General features: G+C 36.3%; 1 protein-coding gene across 5 annotated transcripts in view; it reads right to left on the bottom strand.

Annotated features, from left to right (window-relative positions):
* Positions 1 to 21,191, bottom strand: part of PRR16 (proline rich 16) — a 311,330-nt gene extending 290,139 nt beyond the window's left edge. For all 5 annotated transcript variants that reach the window (XR_012414584.1, XR_278169.5, XR_012414583.1 and 2 more), the window contains exon 1: positions 20,838 to 21,191. Coding sequence is in view for 1 of the 5 variants with exons in the window: in XM_005557597.5 (XP_005557654.2) it covers positions 20,838 to 20,996 (159 nt within the window). In the remaining 4 variants the exon portion in view is untranslated. The remainder of the gene's footprint in view (positions 1 to 20,837) is intronic.
* Positions 21,192 to 23,529: the final 2,338 nt, after the last annotated feature.

Here is a 23,529-nt window from a genome sequence, read left to right as displayed (position 1 = left end):
AGGCATAGTTTACACCAACATCTGCAAGTCCTACTAGTAACTCATTATGAACAGTTCACTGTGGTTTACTCTTTTCTGTGCACAATACATCATTGCTTCCATTTAAGAGAACTTCAGCAAATCCATTGCAAGAACAAATAGCAGATGTTGTAAACATGTAGATAATCATGTTAATGTCTGCTTAATGTTGGCATTTGCCATTAACCAAAATGCCTCTAAGAAACATGCTGAAAAGTATACCTAATTATATATGGTCTTTTTATAATATTTCATTAATAAAATGTCTAAAACAGGATGATCAATATTTATCCTAATACTTTTTTGGAACCATGCAAAACATTTTAAAGAAAAGCATATCACAATTATTTACAAAACTCAATTATTATATAAAATATAGAGAAATACTTTCAAATCCACTCTTCTAAAAGACATAAAATATAAATGTTTAGCAAGTTAATTAGTATTTCATTATAATTGTAAATTAGGAGTGCTTAACTGCTCATTTAAAATGCTAACAAAAGTTGTCTATGTGAAATAATTATACTAAAATCAGACAATCAGCTATACTATTTAAATCAGAGTAAAGCTTATTTTCCAGAAGTTCAAGAAAGAAAAAACTTATCTATTCCTTCCCCCATGGAATCATATGTATTTTTATCGACAAAAAATAAATACAATGTTTTAAATCAGAGAATTAAAGTATATAAGAAATTAAATTACATTAAAATATATGTATGTATACTATTTAAAACAACTCCTTACAAGAATAGACACCAACTTCCTAATTATTCCATCATCTTACTAGGAAAGAAAATAAGAAAAAAAATCTGTATGACAGATTTTATTTTACAAATTCAAGACAGCATTATGACATTGTGTTGCAATTTAACATTGATGGAAAAAAATGATATGCTCTGAAAATCCCATGTTTCTGAAGGTTCCAGTTTTTGGGAATAAAATATATAAATATATAAATGTGTATATATTTTATATATGTGTATATAAGTATAATATATAAATGTATATATTTCATATATACAATATACAATTATGTATTATATTGTACATACATTTATATATACTATATATTATATATCTTATATACAGTTATATAAATATGTATTAGATATAAAATATATCTAATATATAAGATATATATTATATATAAGGATTGGTATATATAATATACTTATATATTATATATAAGATCTCATATAGAATATTCTTATATATTCTATATGAGATCTCACATATAATATTCTTATATTACATATTTTATATATAATATAAATTATTATACATTATATATATATATAAAATATATTTTCCTTTTTAACTTTCAGTACTAGAATCGGTAATCATTTCAAACGTTTTACACATTTGCCTCACATTTTAAAAGTGAGTATGCTAACGGTAATTAAACTTTGTTCAGATAACTTGAGTAGTTAAGAAACAGGAATATTTTCTTCTATTAAACAATATTGTTAGCTACATGCTTGCTTTTTAAAAATGTTATCCTGGGTTTTTCCTTTGTTGAGTTGTATGCTGTTTCATACCTCTGACAGTATGAAAATTTTTAGAAGGAAAGAAAACTTGCAACCCCTTCTAATTTGGTATCTACAATCTACTATAGACTGAAAATTAAGATTGTTAATATTCTGTGCCAATTAAGTCCAAGTTGGAAGTGATTGAAATAAAGTAAGTTTGAGTGCATGATCTTCATGCAAATTTGTTAAGAATCATTTACATCAACTGTAGGCATTTCTTTTCCCATTTAATTCCAGGTTCTTGGCCAGATCCGCTATCTGAGATACTCAGAAATTTATATTCATGATAAACTAAACAATATTTTACTTTTTAATTTAAAATTTTACTGACAAGCAAAATAAAAGCTGATATATTTGTGAATTTACTATAGGCTAAAGAGTTCATTAAAAATTAGTTTCTTCTGTTTGCGACACATTCTGATATTTATTCAATCGACATGATCAAGAACACTGTTTCCTAAAACTGCTTCACAGAATACTAGCTCTGACATATGGTGTCCGAAAATCAAAATCTTTATCCCAATAAATTTGAGAAATAATGTCAAATGTATTGAGTTTAGCAAATCCTCTGTGAGAAGCTGCGTGTGTATGTATGTATGTATGTTAAACCTATCTGATAAAATAAATATTCCATAAACCTTATTTTGAAAAGGAAGAATCCAAAAATAGTAAAGTTGTGGCCAAGACAATACTGGGTTCATCAAGTCCAAACTGATTTTTTTTTCATCATAGATTTATAAGAAGGCTTTATTTCTCTTGCATTTCACTTGGGGATACAGTTCTCTATGCACAGGTAATCTGTGTCATTTACAAACTAAAATATACAGGTGTGGGTGTGAATTCTTGCATTCCTTTTTCCCTGGAAACCAAATGTTGAAATAGAGTATTGCAGGAGGCTGGGTTCCTGAGTGACTCTTTGGAGTAGAGCTCCTAGCCAACTTGCACTGGAGAATACAGTGTGTTAGACAAAAAAACCTTTGTTGATTGAAACCACTGAAATTTCAGGGTTGATTTATTCCTGCAGCATATCCTAACCTACCTAACCTACCATAACCAATAATATAGTTGAATTCTAAAATAATGAAAGTGACACAAAGGGAGCTAACATAAAACTAAAATTACAGTTGTTCAGACACTGAAAATTCCTTATTCATCCTATGTCATCTAAATATACTTGTCAAGAAAAAAATTTAAAATGTTATGTTTATAAATCTTCATTAAATATACTTTGCTATGTTGCTACATGATCGGCACTTTCATAAGTTAACAGGGTAAAATAACATAAAAGGCATACAAGGTTCTTACTCTCATGGAACTATAAATTAGTTCAGTCACTGTGGAAAGCAGTCAGACATTTCTCAAAGAACTTAAAATAAAACTACCATTAAATCCAGCAATCCCATTACCAGGTATATATCCAAAAGAAAATAAATCATTCTACCAAAAAACACACACACTCATATGTTCATCGCATCACGATTCACAATAGCAAAGACATGGAATCAATCTAGGTGCTCATCAATGGTGGACTGGATAAAGAAAATATGGTACATATACACCATGGGATACTACACAGTCATAATAAAGAATGAAATCATGTACTTTGCAGTGACATGGATGCAGCTGGAGGCCATAATCTTTAGCAAATTAATACAGGAACAGAAAATCAAATACTATATGTTCTGACTTATAAGCAGGAGCTAAACACTGGACACTCAAGGACATAAAGACAGCAATGATAAACACTGGGGGCTAGTGGGGGGAGAGAAGAAGGGGGAAAAGTGTTGAAAAACTGTTGGGTACTATGCTCACTACCTGAGTGAAGGGATCAACTGTACTCCAAACCTCAGCATCACACAATATACCCATGTTGAAAACCTGTAAATGTACCCCCAAATCTAAAATAAAAATTGAAATTTTTTTTAAAAAAAGAAAGAAAATGTCCAGTGGGCAACAAGCTCATTTTTTAAAAAGGTGACAAATGTTTCATTCTTTGTATTAGATAACATACGCAATTTCTGCTCCCATGCTAAAGTTCATCTAAAGACACATTAAAATTATGGCACTCATAACAACAATTAAAAAGAACCATTAGTCAATTGCCCTTTAGAGTGACAGATTGTGACCAAATCAAGTTAGATACTTCTTGGTTCTCTCGTGTAATGGAAACCTAATTGAATATAACCATTAAACGATTTCAAAATTTATTTTGAAACAGAAAATTATTCTAGGCAAATTGAAACAAATTTCACAAAACTGCTACAATTTAAAATTTTATCACTAACCAAATTCTGTTTCTATGACACAGTACATGAAGCACCACTTTAGTCAGAAAATTTCTCTTAAATTTGCAGAAACATCTTATTTTTAAATTATATTTCTAGCCATGTTAATCGAACATATTCCACTGTATTGATTAATGTAATCTGCTTTCTACAATTAAAAGGAATGTTATTAAAATAATACAGTATTATTTTTCAAAAAACAGAAGCTCTTCCAAAGACTCCCATAATTTTATTATGCATACAATACATGTATGTTAAATTCCTTTCCTATACTAATAGTGGAAACAACATTGGCAATGATATATTTTAAAAAGGGCCGGGCATGGTGGTTCACACCTGTAATCCCAGCACTTTGGGAGGCTAAGGCAGGCGGAATGCTTGAGCTCAAGAGTTCAAGACCAGCCTGGGCAACACAGTGAAACCCCATCTCTACTAAAAATACAAAAATTCGCCAGGCACAGTGGTGCATGCCTGTAATTCCAGCTACTCAGGAGGCTGAGGCAGGAGAATCGCCTGAACCTGGGAAGCAGAGGTCGCAGTGAGCCCAGATCACGCCATTGCACTCCATCCTGGACGACAGAGTGGGACTTCATCTCCAAAAAAAAAATAAAATGAAATAAGATATATTTTAAAACATTTGTAAAGTAGCTGTGTTTAATCTGAAAATTCACAAATATCAAAGGGAATTAGATGGGCCAAAGTATTGCCTGCCATGTACTTTATATTGAAAAATACTTCAAGTCAATGCTAATTTGATTAGTGTGGTTTAAAAGAAGACTTCTGAAGACATGAAGTGAGTCGGACCTCATCTATTTACTGTTAGCACAGAGTGAAAAAAGAACATTTAATATTATAATTGCATAGGAAATCAAAGTTTCTTAATAAAAAAATACTTAACTGGTTTACTTTCCTCACAATTTAAGACAATCATCATCTTGTATGAGCTTAGTAAATAATGGCCTATCTGCAGGTTCATTAAATATTTTAACAATAGTATCTTGTTTATACAAAACAAGACTTAAATATATTCTTCATTCCCTGTTTTTCCTTGCTCTCTGCATCTGTTCAGGTGCCAGTGTTTTTTCATTAAATCTCTTTCTTCATCAGTTTGCAGACACATTATCAGAAACCAAAAAGAACATAATATGGTTAGAAATATTTCAAATCTAAGCAACAGCTAATCTATATACTACAGGAGTTAACTCCATTAGATAATACTACATTGTCAGTATACTAAGTATGACTTCACTTTTTAGTGAAATCACAAAAAGAAAAACATTATGAGCAAAAATTGTCTTGGATGTTTTCCTGATAACTATCTCCCTCCCTACAAAAAATAAAATCCTAGAAATGTTATTGGCTAATCCAGTATTCATGCAAAGTAAATCTTAGGTTACCTGAGCTATAGAACTAAGAGGTTATTGGTGAGTATTGGAATTCATTGGACATTATGAGTATTAGTAACGTTAGGAAGCAGATGTTAAACTCTTGGATATTTTGGTGCATACTGTCTATGATTAATGAAACAATCATAAACATTCATGCTGTGCCATATTATTCTGTATTTTAGCAAATGCTAGTTTCCCCAAGGGCATACAATGCAGCCTGTTACGAATAAGGTTTCAGTATCAAGTATAAATCTCCCTAAAAAATGTTACAGGGTGAATGTCTAGTTTTGAATTTTATTTTAAAATGAATTAATCATTATAACATAAAGTACTTCCATAAGTGAATACAGCTTATGAAACAATGTCTCAGAAAATTATTGGAAGTAACTTATCCTATGTTTTTTACTTTGCCTAACGATGACTAACTGAACTAGTAGGTATCAAAGTTACTTAAAAACTACAGGGCATCAAACAAATTTGAATACTATCAGATGTCAGTTTAGAATAACTTAATTCAAATACTAGTCCCTGATTTTAAAAAATCAGTAAACAGCAATAAGTTACTTTTACAATTTAAAGTTATCTTCTTCTTTACATGTGCTAGCAACAATTAATATTCTATATTAAATGACAATAGTATATATTTTTTCTCTGATTTGTTGTTCCTAGGGATTTCTTGGTGATTTGTTAAAGCAGTTTGAAATTAATATATTTAAATAACATTTTAATATATTAAAGCAAAATGATCTCATTAGATTATTTAATTTCTGTGTTCAAAATAATCCAGTAGTGGTTATTCCAGTACATAGTATTTCTTTCTTTGCATAAATTTAGCATGCTGGGAGGTTTATGTCATATTCAGATTGCACAACTAAAACCTGGACTTCAGTTATAAAAACTGAGGGAGAGTTTGCAACATAGTATGGTCTTTAAAGACAGAGGTCCAATAGTCTCCCTGACTGAAGTGGACAGATTGAAAATGCATATGAAAAGGCCTCGCATGACTCAATCCCCACAAGCAAGGAAAGACAGCATGTGTTCGTATACAATATACTGAAAGTTCAGTAACTTGATAGTATAATCTCCAAACAATATTAGGTTAGGAAAGCCCTCTTTCTACCTTAACGACTGTAGTACTTTATTTCGTATCTGAATAGGCTGATTGTAAGTACCCATATTTTTGAACACTAGAGGGAGTATATAAAAGAGAAGAAAAAGAAGCCAAAGTGATATTACCTAGTTTCTCGGTGTTTTAAATTGCATTAGGTCTTACCAATCTGCTTGCTTATTTCTAAAGCACATAAGTAGAATGCTTAAAACTTATTTAAACAGTATCCAATATCCATTTTTAAATGTCATTTTCCAGTTAATTTAAAATTGGTAATGTCTAAAGGCAAGAAAAATGCATGATATTCAAGAAGCAGAAAAACAAAGAAGGTTGTAAAAAGTAGACATACTTTCTCCCCATTTTAGTTTATATATTCTATTAGAAGAAAGTAGAATTACGTCTGATTTAGAATATACAATTCTAAGTACTTCAAAGAGTTTAAAATTACATTCCTAGGCAAAAGAGAAAAATGGGCACTCCTAAATCAGGGTCAGACTTTTGTCTGAAGATGAAATCCTGAGATTCCAGGCCACATTTAGGGTTTACATAGACACAATGTCTCCAAAATTTCTACATAGGAGGGACAACGTGGGAGCCACTGGTTGGGAGATGAGAGGGGTAAGGACTTCATGAGCTAATATTTTTTTAAAAACTCAAAACTGTGACACACAGTAAGCATTCAGGGTACTAGCTATTGCTGAGAGATCCTTTGTCTATTCCAAAAAATAAGGACATGGGTTGAGTTGAATGGGAATGGGATGAGTTTAATGAACTAGTAGATTATGGAATCAAAGTAGGAGAAACAAGAGCTCCCTTCAGCCAATCCAAAAACTACCAACACATATAATGGGCAAGAAGATAAATAATCCATATGAAATATCTAATAAATATCTATTCCTTGTTCCTTCTCTGCAAATACTGGATTGCAGTAGAAAGAAAAAGGTAATAGTTTGATCCTTGAGAACTTCAGAAGGATGAGTTTAGAGTTGAAAGAGATCGGTAATTTATTAATTCATTTAATGAGCATCTACTACATGCCAGCCACTGCTCTAGAAACTTGAAATACAAAAAGAGAACAAAAATACGTCACTGACCTTCAGAAGCTGGAAGCAGGAAACAATAATAAATATGAGAAATAACTTGTTCAGTATATGAAACGCTGACAATTATTAAGAAAAAAGGAAAGAAAAACAGGAAATGTGGCAGCATACAACAACATGTGTAGTTGCCCGAACAGTCTGCGGTGTGGTGCCACTGGAGCAAAGTTTGAGTGAGGTGAGTGTTTGCTCAGGTGGGGATTTAGGCATGAAAATGTGCTTAGCGCATCTGTTCCTGTAACAGCCGACAACTGCAACTGAGCCTGAAGTAAGGAGAGCCACAGAGAAAGTAGTAAATAGGGGAGGTCATTAGAACCATAACAAGGAAAGGACCACTGTGCAAGGCCTCATAGACACAGTAAGTGCTCTGACTTTGAGTAAAATGAGAAACTGCCACAAGGATCTGAAAAGAGTAACATGGTCTAACTTTACCCTTACTGATAATGCTGAGAAAGGTTTAAGAGAGCGAAGGAGAAGGAGAATAGTCAGGAGACTATTGTAGCAATCAAAGTGAGAAATAATGTGTGGCTTGGACCAGGATGGTAACAGTGAAAGAGATAAAAATTGGTCAGATTCTGGAAACATTTTGATGATGGGGCTAACTAGGCTTTCTAGTGAATTAAACATAACGCATGAGAGAAAAAGGAATTAATAATGACTCCCAGGTGTAAAGGATGGAGATGACACCAACTGACGAGGGAAGAACTGCATGGGATTAGGTTTTGCAGGAGGGAGGAGATCTGGGTTCAGTTTGCTACGTGGCAAAATTAAGGTGTCCCTTAGCCAAGCAGAGATAGGGAGTAGACTGCTGGCTACACAAGTTCAGAAAAAAGGTTTGGGCTGGGAATCATAGACATATAAATGGAATTTATCCACAAGGCTGAATAAAATATCAAGAAGAGTACTTTTTTAAAGAACGAAAATTTCGGTTTAGACATCCTAGAGGAGGAATAAGTGAAGGTAACAAAAAGAAAAATCAGTGAAATGAAACGGTAATTCTTCAAGCTAAGTGAAGAAAGATTATTAAAGAGACTGTCAACTGCTGCTAGATTAGGCCTGAGGGTTGACTATTGGATTAAATAACATGGAGTCACTGACAACCTTGATAGAGGCAGTTTTGGTATGGTAGTGAGAGTATAGATCTGACTGGAGTGGATTTAGGAAAGAACAGGAGAAAACAGGTGACAGCAAGTACAGAGAACTCTTTCACTTCTTTTAAACTTTTTATTTTTTAAAGAAGAACTAAGAAATCAGATGGTAATTTTTAGGGGAAGAGGGCTTAAGAAAGGGTTTTAATACTTGTTTCATTTGTATGCTGATAGGAATCATTTAGGGGACAGAGAAAACAATGATGGTATATGAGAGATAGGGGAAGATTATTCATGATGTTCTTGAGTAAATGGGAGATAATGGGCTCTCACATACAAGTAGAACGATTGGCTTTTGGTACTTAATAAGTATTACATGGAATTGAATTTTCAAGTTCAAGTTCCTGATCAGATAATAACAGTGAGACTTTCAAAATGTTTTCTTGAAGGTTATATAGTTAGTAATCAACAGAGAGAGAAAGATTACTAGATCGTAAAATAATGCACAAACAGGGAATAACTTTGAAGTGACATAAGCAAATCCAAGATAGTGGGGTAGTAATTACAAACATAAGGGGTACAGATATCAAGTTGGGTAAAATATTTTGATAATGTCAAGATTGTCTGGGATGGTCTCTGTGTTACTCACTGAAGGAAAGACAGAGATAATGCCAAATTAGAAAGACTGGACCATTGGATGTCAGGCTGGAAGGCTGAGTTTGGTCATTTGACATTTTAAGTAATAGGAGATAGTGTGTGATCTTTTAAGCAGGGGACTGGCCCAAAGAAAGCAGTACATTAGATTAATCTGGCAGTGTTTAGAGAATGAACTGGCAGAGGAGAACAAAAGGCAGATAAATGAGCTCTAGGGCTATTAAAATACCATCCATGAAATTAACAGCATACGGATTAGAGAGGTGGCAGTGGGAAAGAAAGCAGCTAATCAAAATCCCCTTCTCAGCAAGAATCAACAAGACTTAACAAGGATTATATACTCTTGTTGCATCTTGTAATTTTCTTTTATAACCCTTAATACTCTACCACAAATATTATTTATATTGTTATTTGAATAGTGTCTCTCTACTAAAATATAAGTTCCAAGATGGCAGGGGCTACATATGTTTTGCTGACTATTTTATCCATATGGACTAGCCCAGTACCCTGCATACAGTAGGCAATAAAAGAAATATTTTTCTGGGTTTATTTTTATTTTTATTTTTTGAGGCAGAATCTTTCTCTGTCACCCAGGCTTGAATGCAGGAGCATGGTCACAGTTCACTGGAACCTTGAACTCCTGGGCTCAAGCGATCCTCCCACCTCAGGCTCCAGAGTAGCTGGGACTATAGGCACGTACTACAGCATCCAGCTTATTTTTCATTTCTTACAGAAACAGGGTCTTGCTCTGTTGCCTAAGCTGGTCTTGAACTCCTGGCCTCAAGCAATCCTCCTACCTCTGCCTCCCAAAGTGTCAAAAAAAATTTTAATGAGTAAATAAGGTATGGATTTCAAAGAAGTTAAGGAAGCAAAAGGCAGAAAAACAGAAGAAAAAAAGGAAGACAGAAAGTTGAGGAGAAAGGAGAAAAACAAGAAAGGAAAAAGAGACATGATTTAAAGAAAGCAGAAGATGAAAAAGAGTAAAAAGAAATTATGTTGAAGTTAGAAGACTGAAAAATAGCAGAGCGACTGTGTGGCTGCCAGGAATTGGGAAGCAGGTCATGGACTTCGGCTTAAAGGGCGAAATATCAAGAGATCAACTCCAACACTTGCTCTTAGTTAACCTCTCTGTCTGTGCTTCCTCACCTATAGAATAATTACAGGTACCTCAAAGGGTGGCTATGAGGATTAAAGTAGTTAACTCACAAGAGTCCCTGGTACACAGTGAGCATTTAACAGTTGTCAGTCATCAGTATCATCATCATCTGTAATTTGTCCCCTACTAGACAGCAGTGAAACCATTCTAAATTCTCTTCTGTCTACAGAAATGAAAACGGCAGAAGCGGCATAAGACTAATTGATGGATGAGACAAAAGTCCTTCCACTAATCAAGGTTGCCTCTGATCTCACTCACAAACTACCTGGCAAGAAGACAAACAGCTCAGCCTCGACTGCTCCCTTCATTCCTTCTGAGTTTCTCCTTTTTTCTCCCCAATCCTAAAACACACATATTTACCCAAATCCCTTACAAATTATCAATTTAACTTTTATTTCATTGTGAAAAAAATGGAAAGCAAGAAAATTGAAGTGGTGGATGGAAATTGGAAGGCATATTTTTAAAGTAGGTTGAATTAAGGAAAAAAGAATGAGGTAAATGTAAAGAAAAATACAAATAATGGTATTTTTAAAAGATAGCAAATACAAGACATGAAAGAGACATGAAGTCTCAATGCTTGATGGATAGGCATAAAGAAAGAAAAAGGCAGGTAGCAAAAGCAGTATTAAGTAATATGGAATAAGATAGAAGAGCAAGAGCAGTAGTTCTCAAAGTAGCCCTTTGGGTTCCTAGTGCTATGACTGCAAAGTGGAAATAGGACATTTGGCATCATCTAGAAACATTTTCCATGGTCACATCAAAATTTTTGGTTGCTACTGGCATCTAGTTGTAGATGCTGCCAACCATCCTACAATGCACAGGACAATCCCCCCAACAAAGAATTATTCACTCAATACGTCAACAGTGCAGAGTTGGAGAAACCCTGAGCCAGAGATTAAAGGTAAAAAGATGGAAGTATAACAGATTTAGTCACCTCTCTGCTCAAAAGTCCCATTTTAGTCCAAGGAAGAGTCAAAATCCTTAGACATGTCCCCCATATCCATCTGACCTTACCACTGCTACTCTTGCCCTGCTCCTCCTCTCCTGCCACCCTGGCCCCTTGTTCTGCTGCAAATGCATGGAAAACTTGCCCACTATAAGGCCCCTGGGGCTGCTGTTTCCTACTTGGGAAAATGCTCCCCTAGATTTCCTTACTGCTTGCTCCTTTGCCTTCAAGCCTTCCCCCCAGTGCCGCCATGCCGCTTTCTCACTGAGGCTTATTCTGGACAATCCTATTTAAAATTGCACTTCCTCCTCATCACTGTTTATCCCATTATAATCTTTCATTACTTCATAAGATCGAACACCTTCTAATATTTGATGTAAACTGGTGTTTATTTTACTGACCTATCTTCCCCATGCCCTTACCATCCACTACGTAAACTCCATGAAGGAATTTTGTCTGTTTTGTTCCCCACTATATCCCTAGAAACTAGAACAGTGCCTGGTATACAGTAGGTGTTAAACACTGCTTGTTGAATAAATGAATAAAGGGGCTCAGACAAATTCAAATAATAATAATAACGACAGATACACATACAATGCTTGCTTTATGCATCGGAACTATTCTAAACGTTCTACAAAGAACTCATTTAATCTTTGTAACCAACTTATACTGCACGTAACATTGTCACTATCGCCACGCTAAGGAGAAAATGAAAGCAGAGAGAAATTAAATAATGTGCTCAATATTGCACAGCAGAGCAATTTGAAAAAAAAGCAGTCTGACTTCAGAGTTTGCGCTCTCACCCTTCTATACTATGCTACCTTACTGAGTAACACAGACTGAAATTCTCCTATTAAAAAAAAGATAACCCCAAACATTTATCAAAAACATTGATCAGTGCAATAGACAACCAAATTTATACTTTATTTTATATATATATATATAATTGAATAAACATAAATATATCTCTGATATTTGGGCTTTAAAATTACAAAGTTATCTCAATTAATAATAGTCAGCCTACAGTGTTATCACTGTCGTCAGAAGTAAACAGAAAATAGTTACTTCAAGGGCAGATCACTAAGCTTATTCATATTTGCATCTTTTACTTTCTTTAGCATAGTGACTTACACATATCAATAATTCAATATGTCTTTCATAATTCATGTTAATGTCACACAGGAAAATAATAAAATAAAGAAAAATGCTGTTCTGGAATCAGTTTTAAGAAGAGAATATGCTTAATTTACATTGAGTTCTGAAAACTTTTTGTCCATCTATTTACTGATATACTATGGCACACATCATAAGAAACAACCAAATGAGAGAGTTAACCTTTAGACACACAACATCCTACAATTTTTGCAAAGTAGTGAATTATAAATATACTATCTATTTTCACACTGACATCACATTCTAAGAGAAATAAACTGTTGATACACCACTCATTTTTTTCCCCTACATAAAAAACATCAAACCACATCCATCAGTATTTCTTTTTTTTCTTTTTGTAGAGCCATGACTTTTAATTCTGAAAATTATGGAGCTGAACCTCAAACAATTAGCTAAAACTTCTAAAAAATAAAATGGCAATCAACCACTTGTTTTGTCTCTTTACCTGAGTCATCCCACCCACCCAAGATTCTCTGAACATGCGCAGGAACCACATTTGTGTGACATTTTGTTCCAGAAGAAATAATCCCAACTTTTTTTTCCTTCTTTTGAAGGGGTTTGTGATATGGGGGTAGGGGGAATATTAACAACCACTGATGCTAGAAGGCAATTGATTTGACTGATATTTTTTAACCCAATGTTTTTCTCTCATATAAACATACAGTTTGAAATCTTGAGATAAGATGTGATATTATGAAAGGGGTATATGCACACCAATATATCTGTTACCATTTGTGTGGTACTAGAGAAAGAACCTGTCAGAAATCATCAAATTTGCTTTTTCCAGACAAGGATGACATATGTTATCTGTAGCTGAAAATCTATTTATAGAGTCCTAAACATCATAACTGTTTCATTGAGCATAAGTATGTAATTTGCCAAATTTCAATTATTCTGCAAGTAAACATTTATCTCAAACACCAATCTGAAGTACCATTTGCAAAGTAGAAAGAGAGAAAACAAAGATTATGAATATAAATTCAGTCCTAACAATGTTAATATTTCTTGTCTGAAAGTGGGGTCTGGGAGTTTAAATCCTTTGGAATCCTCATGTCTTTCCTTTCTAAATAAATAAATAGCTTACCCCATATAAGCAAGACAACATTTGTCCTGAGCTGACAGACTACCTTGTGAGTCTACTTTGATTTGAATATTAGATATGTCTTTATTTTCTCATTTCAGTTAATGCTACTTTCTGGTTCTTGTTTAAAGACGAATTACTGCTGGCTTTGGGTTCCCAGTTCCTGTGGGAAACTTAATTCAGAGTCATTCTCCAAATGAACACTAACTTTTAACACAATAAACATTTCTATTCATAATATACTGGAAAAGAAAACAATTTTAGAATAAGGCCATTTCTTATACCCCTTATATGTGGGAGAGAGGAGGTGGTTTATAATCGACAGCACTAAAGTTAATACAAGAAATCAAATTATAATAAACATATGACATCATTAGCCAGTTCAACAATGTTGCTCCTAGTAAAGAATTCAACAAGATTCTCTAATTCTTCAGTCATAGCAGAAAACAAGAAAACTGTCAAACCCCAAACGTCTCAGAAAATTTAAGGATACTGTCTCTCTTCTAAGGTAATTTAACAGCAACAAGAGAATAATACATTCCAAATTATTTTTATTCATTTGAAACAATTATATACAATGGTAGATATCAACAAGCTTCCATACTAGTTGTTCCTTTATTTTCTCAGCCAGAATATTAAACAGCTATGTAATATTCTTATCAACATTTTTGTTGAATAAACTAAAGGTAATTAATCACAGCACCTCTTTATTCGCAAATTTTAAATTGCAAGGTCTAATTTACTCAGTATTAATTTTGTCTCAATACTGTTTTCTGCAACCCACAAAAACAATGACTGTTACCATGAAGTTAATAAACTACAGCAAGCCTTAATGAAATAACGTAATGGTTTATTAGCTTCACTCCCAATTTAAGAAACAGTGTCCACATATATACTGCTGCTGCAAGCAAAAATTTGTGAAAACTCCCTGGAAGACAGTTTGGCAACATGAATTGAGAATTATAAAGCTTTTAGATCCTTGACTTCTAAGAAAATGTTTAAAAACAATTAGGAAACGTGATAGAGCTTGGTGGTCAATGCTGTTCTCTGACACCAAGCTATCTGGCAATGAAACTTCACTTCTCCACTTACAAGTCAAGTGAGTTGGGCAAATGACTTAATATCTCAGACCTCAGATTTCTTATCTGTAAAATCGGCAATATTAGTAACTTCCTCATCTATCTGTTCTGAGAATTAGATAATTTAATATAGATAAAGGCACTGAGAAGAGTACCTGGCAGAGAGTAAGACCTCTGTTAGCTATTCATATTGCCAAAACTCCTCTTTCTAGTGATATTTAATAACCATGAAAAGCTGGAAATAAATAGACTATCCAACATTAAGAGAAGTATGAAGTAACTTACAGCAAATCTGTGTAATAGTTATGATCTATATTATTCAAGAAAGTAGAAAATGTCATTGTTTATAATCTATAACTTTGTATAACTTCATCTATGTTAAAATATGCATACAAAAAGGCTAAAAGGAAATATAACAAAATGCTTAGTATATCTATTTTTACGTGGTACTACAGATAATTTTTATTTTCTCTTTTATATTTCTTTAGATTTTTGCAAACTTTCTATAATATTCATGTACTGCTCCTAACATCAGAAAAAATAAATTTGATTTTTTTAATAGTGCCCTTTGTTGTTTGTTAATTTTGTATTTGCAGCTTGATGTCAGTTATGTATATTTCAATCAGAGTTGCATCAGCGACCTACTGGAATTTTATTACGCGAATTCTCAAAAATTGACCCTGAAATTTTTCATAAACTATTCTACAGAAGGAAAGTTCTATAGTTTGGGAAAATATGTTTTGCTCCAACTTGCATTTCTATCTCTTTTTCTATATTTAGATTTAAGTACCTGAGATCCTCAGAGAAGCAAGGGTGAAAATAACATAATTCAGGTAATAATGAAACCTATTAGACGGGCTTTATTATCTATGACTTCACTATTTCCTGAAACACATTGTCTATTACTTTAAGGCTGCTTGAATTTCTTATCAGCTAATCCTCTAAGTGTTGAATGTTTTAACTCATTGGAAATAGACAATGATGGATGATTACTGGCTATGTTTATGTTCTCAAAATTATTTTTGGTAACATGCTAGGCCATCATGCCAAAGTAAAGAAAAATTTTAGAGCATTTTAGCATTTGGTAAATATACCACAATTTGGGGAGGTAGACTGTTGTATAAAGTAATAAAAGTATGACTATTGCTACAATTAAAAGAACTACTAAATTCTATTTATTCACAACTTTAGAACCTGGAAAATACTTTGGGGTGGACATGGTGGTTCATGCCTATAATTTAAGCACTTTGGGAGGCCTAAGCAGGAGGATGACTTCAAGACAGGTGTTAAAGACCAGCCTGGGGAACATAGCAAGATACCATCTCCACCAAAAAAAAAAAATTAAAAATTAGCCAGGCATGGTGGCGCATGCCTGTAGTCCCAGCTACTTAGAAGGCTGAGCTGGTAAGACTCCTTCAGCCTAAGAGATGGAGGCTGCAGTGAGCCAAGATCTCTATCACTGCACTACAAGCTAAGTGACAGGGCAAGACTCTGTCTCAAACAAAAAGAAAATACTTCCAAGATTATTCTCTATAATTTTTTCTTGTAATGAATTTTTTATGCATGGGCTCATTAACCAAAAAATACTCAGTAGGACTTTCCAGAACAACAAACTATAGAATATCAAGTGGTTAAGACATTAAAAGAGGGAACATTTAAAAGTGAAAATATTTTTCAGATAATTGTTAATTCTGTTTTCATCAGTTCAAATCAGACTGTTTCCTATGGGTTTAGAATTTTTCAAAATTCAACTTAAATTTATTTCAGTTTATGCCACTATAAGACAAATTATGGGTGCTTTCCAGTCCATGGCAACAATGCTGACATACTTCTCATCAATGGAGATCCAGTCACTGAGTGATTCTAAGGCAACAACAAAACAACTTATTTTAACTTGTTCCTCCGTTAGAGTCATGTCTACTCAGAGAGCCTCTCAAGAAATTATATATATAAATGTTTTTTCAACTCATATAGTAGCTCTGTTGCTTCAAATCATAAAAATAAACACTACAAGAAAAGCTCAAGGTTATAACAAGTCTAAACTAGAAGAGAATCCCGCTAAAGCTGCAATTAATTTTGTTTCCAGATAAAAGGCTGATTATTAGAGATTCCAGTGTCACTGTGACCAGTAAGATATGTGATCCCATATTAATACCTGAATTTAATGCAAAACAGTTTACCAGTGAGATCTTCATAAAAGAACAGGCATATTGCTACTCAAAGGCATTAGATTATTTCAGAAATATTTTAAAAAGCAATTGCCTTGTTTCTACATTTCATAGTGAAAAAGTATCACTCACACCTACTCTACCAGTTATGGTTAATTTTATCCCTAAAACTCTAGAGTTTCACTACTATTTTCTTTTTATTTTTTTTTTCAATGTGTAGAAAAATGCAACGTGGATTACTCATGTAGTCCAAACCTATTTCCTTTTACCTTCTGACTATCTCTTAAAACCTAATTTACATTAAGAAAAAGAAGAATTCAAAATCTTCCTTTTTAACTCTCCATTCTCCAAAAGACTCACCTTTAATGGAAATCTTCAATATTTAGTTACAACATTTGAACATGTTATCTCCTGTATATGGTATTGATCCATTCATGTTAATCATGACAAACTAAATCACCTGCAAATTTCTCAAAATTCATATATTTTAATCTTTTTAAGCTTCTTTCTTCATCAAAGACTTGCCATACTACTAAGTATGCAGCATGTATCATTTTATAAATCAACATATACTCATTCTTATTCTCAATTCTCGATTTCCCCAAGCCTGCAGTGAGAGTGGCCACTAAAGGCCACAATGCCTTTTGATAGCGCTGAGGTTGAAAGACAGGATAAATATATCCCTACCTAACCTTTGGAGCTCACTGGGACCAGAAACGATGCTTTATTCATCTTGGTGGCAATTAAAAAGGTGGTATTAGTACTTTGAACATGGTAGGTGCTCAATAAGTATACTGAATTATATTTAAGGCTTTTCCAATAAATTAATTGCATAGAAAACTAAAGGACCCATATTATTTCTGAAAAGTCAAATTGTTTGAGATTTTACTAAATTCTGACAGTAGAATAAGGCTGCTCTTGGACTTTCTAGAAAGCCTGTTCCTCTGCTTCTAATATATAATCCAATTATAACTGATTAAGCAATTAGAACGAAATAATCATAAAACAGATACCCAAAATAACAACTCATCTTGCTGAGCAGACTGGAGTTTTGTCACTATTTATTAAAGTGTTTCAGGCAACTACTATTATGTTTGAATCTATTCTACTACCTGAGTTTTCAGATGACTTAAGCCCAGAGAACTTCTATGAAGAAAAGCAATATCAAAATAACCTCAAACCAAAGTTTAATATTGTTGGTGCAGAAATTATGCAAAAACAAAGAACAGAATTAAAGAAGATTGCATTTTAACTAGATATTTTTTGAAAGCAGAAAGAAGAAACAAATACTATGTGATGACTGACATAGTGATACAGTCATAACTACTTTTTTAATTTCTGTCCCAAGTTAAGAAGAACTCACCGATAATTTATATTAAAATATATTATGGTCTAAAAGCATAGCATTGCCAATAAAGGAGTTAGAATTCTAAATATAGCAGTGTATATTTAACACGTACTCATTTTAAGCTGCCAGAATATTGAATATGACAACTGATGAATAGCAACATTCATTTACAGAAACCAACAAGCTTTGTAATATACGAAGTTTTGTTATTTCTTTATCCAAAACTATACCAAAGACATGTTCACTCACATATGCAGGATTATCCTAAAAAGATACATGCTGGACAACTGCAAGATGTCATAGGTTAAACATGCCCTATAAATACTTTGTTCTCAAAATACTTTCCTTCGTATTATATGAATAGCCAATGTTTTGGGATTTGGCCATAGTAGGTACACTTCCTTGTGCAAATCTAGGATGATGATACCCCACAAAAGTAATTAACAATCACATCACATTATTTATCAGTCATAAATTTCAGTTTCATGGTGAGATTTTTACTCAAACAGATCCTTAAGGCAAACAAATATTCCAAAATGTTGAGTCAAAATTGTATCTCTAGATCTGTTATATATTTTCATCTACTGGGTTGTACATTATCTCTGCTTTCTATTCCTCTTATAAACAACCTTTTTTTTTTTTCACCTTAAAAAATCTTCAGTAATGAAGACACAGAAAGTGGTATCAACAGATTTCCTGATTTACATTTTTGTGATTCTACCCAATAACCACAGGGAGGTTGAAGATTTCACTACAGATCTACTTGATCTCTAAATGTCCATAAATAATGATGCAAAGTAAAACCAGGACCATGTGTAGTTTCTTGTCATTTATTCTGTGCAAAAAAAGTGAGTGAACTGGCATTATAACATAAGGAAGTATGGCTCACAGATGCAGAATTCTGCTTAACTACCTTTCTTTTAGTCTCAGCCTCATGATAACAGTAAATACGTTTCTGTGCCGCTGTAGGTTTTCTACATTCCCCATAGAAACCTTACCAATTATTAAGCACAATTCTGCCGAAAGGAATATGCCCAATTTCATTTTTTAAAACGCCATAATGTTTCAGATGAAAACACAGTCTGCCAAAGATGTCATATAAAAGAATAACAAAGAAAGGGACAGCATTTTTAGAATTGAATTTCAATGCATAACCCCACCATCTGTCAACCAGTTGTGAAGCAATAATCCTAGAGAAACCCTGAAAACACGAACAAGTTTTATCCCTGAATCTATATTAACAGCCACTCTCAGGACCTCAGTAGTAATTATGTTCTGTCTGTGGAGTAACCTACAGGAACGACATTTGCCATTGGCAAACTTAACCCTGGCGACGAATGGCCCATTTTAACAGACTTATATTAGGTAACAAATGCGGAGTTCAGTTCATAGAGGTAATGGGGGGAGGGAAGGAAGACGACGGGGCTCTTGAAATTTGGTTTGGAAATTGAATACAGGAGGTTAATCTCTAGAGGCCAGTCATCCAAACAACCCTCAGTCTCCTCCCCCTTGGCTTCAGAAACAGGATTACAATTTTGGACCTAGACTGCGCCCCACCCCTTCTTTTCCCGCTGCAGCCACCACCACCTTCGAAGTTCCAGTCTTAGCTCTCACGCAAGCGGAGCTACGGACTCCCTCACCGAGAACCGCACCAGGAGCCCATTCAGTAGTGAGCGGCGCGCTGGGACTCTGCCACCAGCTCCGCGACGCCGCCCGCAGCCAGCCTGGCTCGGGAGACCCCACCCCTCCCAGCCCGGCCCCCACCCCCGCCCGGAGCCGCCGCCTGAGTTACGCAGCCTCAACCCTGACACCTTCCCTGCTTCTTTCCATCTGGATCACCTGGGGCTAGGGGCGGGCGGGAGTAGGGCTGAACATAAGTGAGATAGAGGAAAAGGGGGGAAGAACCGAAGCAGTCCCAGTTGCAGAGAGCCACGACGCCAGTGGCAAGACCCCGGCCACACACACACTCTCCTGCGCGTCCTGCTCCTCGGGTTCAGTGCCAAGTGGCGACAGGGTGGAAGGAAGAAAAGAGAGGTAGGGTGTCAGGAAGGCCCAGAGTTACTGGGAACGACATTCGGAGGAGAGCAGGGGATGCTTCAGGAACTGAGAAAGTGAGAAAGTCCCAGATCCCCCTCCTTAGCCCCAAGGCTGCCAGCAGCCCGGGTCGCCTTCCCTGCAGCAAGGCTCAGGAGACAGGGAGGGGAGCCTGAGCAAAGCTTCCCCCAGGCTGCCCTCCCTGATCTGGCCGAGGGCCCAGAACCCGGCCCCTCTTCAGCCCCGACTTGGGGAGGCTGCCAGATAGGCAGCGGACTTGCCAAAGGACTCTGGGGAAGCAAGAGGGCAGGAGAGGAGCATCTTGCACGCTCCGGCCGGGCTGCTCACGACTTCCTCTGCCGACACACCCCCAGCTAACCCCCTCCGCCGTCGTCACACACACAGATTCAGAGACACGCGTGCGTTCACCCCTCCCACCAGCCCAGGTCCATCGATTAAAACACTAGTTGATTTCTTCCTGATTAAAAAAAAAAAAAAAAAAAAATTAAAAAGTGCAACAACAACTCCTCTCAGGAGTATCCGGAGCAAAGAAAGTCCGTCTGCAGGCGCCTTTTCTGTAGTTTCCCAGGAGTTTGGAAATCTGGCGGTCCCTGCCGAAAATGGGAAGGGGACCCCGCAGGGGTCGAAGGGCGCCGAACTCCCTCCCCACCCCCGCGCCTCTCACCTCCTTAAGTTCCTTGGCCACGTCCTTCAGGTCTCCCAGGACTAATTCCAGATCTTCCACGATGATCTTGATCTGTTCCTTCACCTTGGTTTTGGAGGCTGCCGGCGGTCCCTCGGCTGGACAGGACGAGGAGGGTTTCCCCTTAGACTTGGCTGACATTCTTCGGGGGCAAGCGAGGCAGGTCAGGACAGGCGAGCGAGCGGAGGCTGCTGCGTGCCCCCGTCCCTGGCGCTGCTACAGCCCCTGCCGCCCCGGTCCCCCCACATCTTGGGCGCTCCCTGGGCAGCAGCGTGTGGCTGCGCTGCGCGCTCGGCCGGGCGGCCGCACAGTGGTGCTGCCATCAACTCCCGAGACGCGGCGCTCGGCGCGGGGCTGCAGACGGGCGAGCAGCGCGCCTGCGCCTCCTCCTGCCGCCGCCCGCCGCTCTCGCGCACACGCGCTCGCTCCCCGCCCGCGGAGAGGGGCGACGGACCGCGGCGCCCTGGCTGACGCTAGCAGTCCCCTCGACGTTGCCCTTCGAGATCTCTCCCAGACCACGTTGGCATCAAGGTGGGAGAAACAAGTCTGTGTCCTGCCCGCCACCTCCTCTTGGTTCTGAAATGTCCCCATCATCTCAGCCTGCTGTATGTCATCTCACAACTAGCCTGGATTCTTTCTGCTTCACTTGCTAGCAGGGACCTGGATCAATTCAGAAAGAACCACAGTGGGATCAGGAGTTGGAGACAGTCTGTAAAGTGGCCCTACAGATTTATCCAAACCCAAATGATGTCGAGAGGCCTCTAATCAATCTCTTGGTGACCTGCGAGTCAAACAAACTTTTTAACTTCTGCAGAAAAAAAAAAAAAGCGGGGGGAGGTACATAATAATAGCTATTGGTCATCTATTGAAATCATGAAATTTAACCAGTGTTCTTGAAAGAGGTACCCTAATCCTGCTAATTCCACAAAGCTAATATTGGATATATTAATTTGAAGTCCCCACACCCCAAATTCCCGCTGACTGTCTTGAGTCGTCTTGGCTGTATGTCTTATCTGGCCCAACTCTTTTTTTTTTTTTTTTTTTTTTTTTTAACTGTCCTTCCTCTTTTTGTGACCTATGCTGATTTACATTTTGAGTGGAGTGGGGGAGGCATCCTATTTGGACCTCGTGAAGGAGCTGAGTAAGAGTTTGCCTCAAACTTCTCTTTCATCATTTTTTAAACCTCCATTTCAACTCTTTTGCTACTACACAATTAGGAAACAACTTTCTGACTTTTCTGTCAAGAAGACCCAAGAAGGGAAGTTAATAGGAAGCCTTCGGTTCACTCTCAGTAGGTGTCTACAATTCTCATTAGCTAGAGTTTTAATTTCCTTAGTTGCAAACCCATGGGCTATTAGCTACTGACCCGGCAGGCTGACTCTATTTTCTTCACTGCACACTCCTCCAGATCATTCTTTTAATAGGCTTCCGCTTTTCGTCATGCGTTAGCACGGCTCTCTGTTTCTTGCTTCTCACACTCTGGGTAGCTCCACTATGCTTCTACACATGAAGACAATCTTGGCAGCTCTCCTCTTCCCAGTTCTGCAGGCTCTTAATCAATCACTCTCTTCATCCTGAACAATTCATCTTTACAAAACCTTTGGAAGTCATATGTGGAATATAAAGGAAGAAAGAGAACGGAAGAAAAAAATGAAATTTGAAAGTGGTGTCAAAAGAAAACCATTGAAAACTGCATTGAAAAATCAGGGGAAGAAATGAGGAAAGGTGAAAAGCAGATGCTGCTGGAAAGACTTAAGAAGAGATTATAAGAACAAGTCTGCAGCATGCAAACTGGAGAAAAGAAAAAGAGAAGAAATGATTATAAGTGTTAAATAAGTAATATGCTTGAGTTCTCTGAGGTAGGGATAATTAGATTTTTTAAAACATCCTTTATATCCTCAAATTCTTCATTTTATAAAAATATACATGAAAATAATTATATCAGGTTTACAGACTCTCCAAAATTGTCAAAAATAGCCAGAGCTAATGGTAGGGAAAAAGAGAAAGTACTATTCTTCTAGATTAGAATTATTTTTTGACTCTTAATAGTAGGCAAGTGGGTAAGAAAGCCCCCAAACTCAAAGTTAAGTCAAACTTTAGACAAGGATATTGGAGAGGAGGAAAGGAAATTGTATTTTCCTTCACAGTGACAAAATAATCCTCCCACGATATAAGAAGATATCCATGCTACTCTGAATCTCATTCACTAAAGATTAAAACAAAACAAAACAAAACAAAAACACAGGCCAGGCGCAGTGGCTCATGCCAGTGGCTCATGCCAGCATTTTGGGAGGCCAAGATGGGTGGATCACGAGGTCCGGAGTTCAAGACCAGCCTGGCCAAGATGGCAAAACCCCATCTCTATTAAAAATACGAAAATTAGCCGGGCATGGTGGTGGGTGCCTGTAATCCTAGCTACTCAGGAGGCTGAGGGAAAGAATTGCTTGAACCCGGGAGGTGGAGCTTGCAGTGAGCCGAGATCGCGCCATTGCACTCCAGTCTGGGCGACAGAGAGAGACTCTGTCTCAAAAAAAAAAAAAAAAAAAAAGAGAAAGAAAGAAAGAAAACTGTTATCTTCTGATACTCTAATATCCACTGCTGCTACTGAAACAAATAATTCTGGCTTAAAATCAAATCAAAATTATTGCTTAGAAACACACCACCCACACCCATA

This window comes from Macaca fascicularis, chromosome 6, assembly GCF_037993035.2.
Source record: "Macaca fascicularis isolate 582-1 chromosome 6, T2T-MFA8v1.1".
NCBI lineage: Eukaryota > Metazoa > Chordata > Mammalia > Primates > Cercopithecidae > Macaca > Macaca fascicularis.
This window is presented reverse-complemented; position numbering and strand designations above follow the sequence as displayed.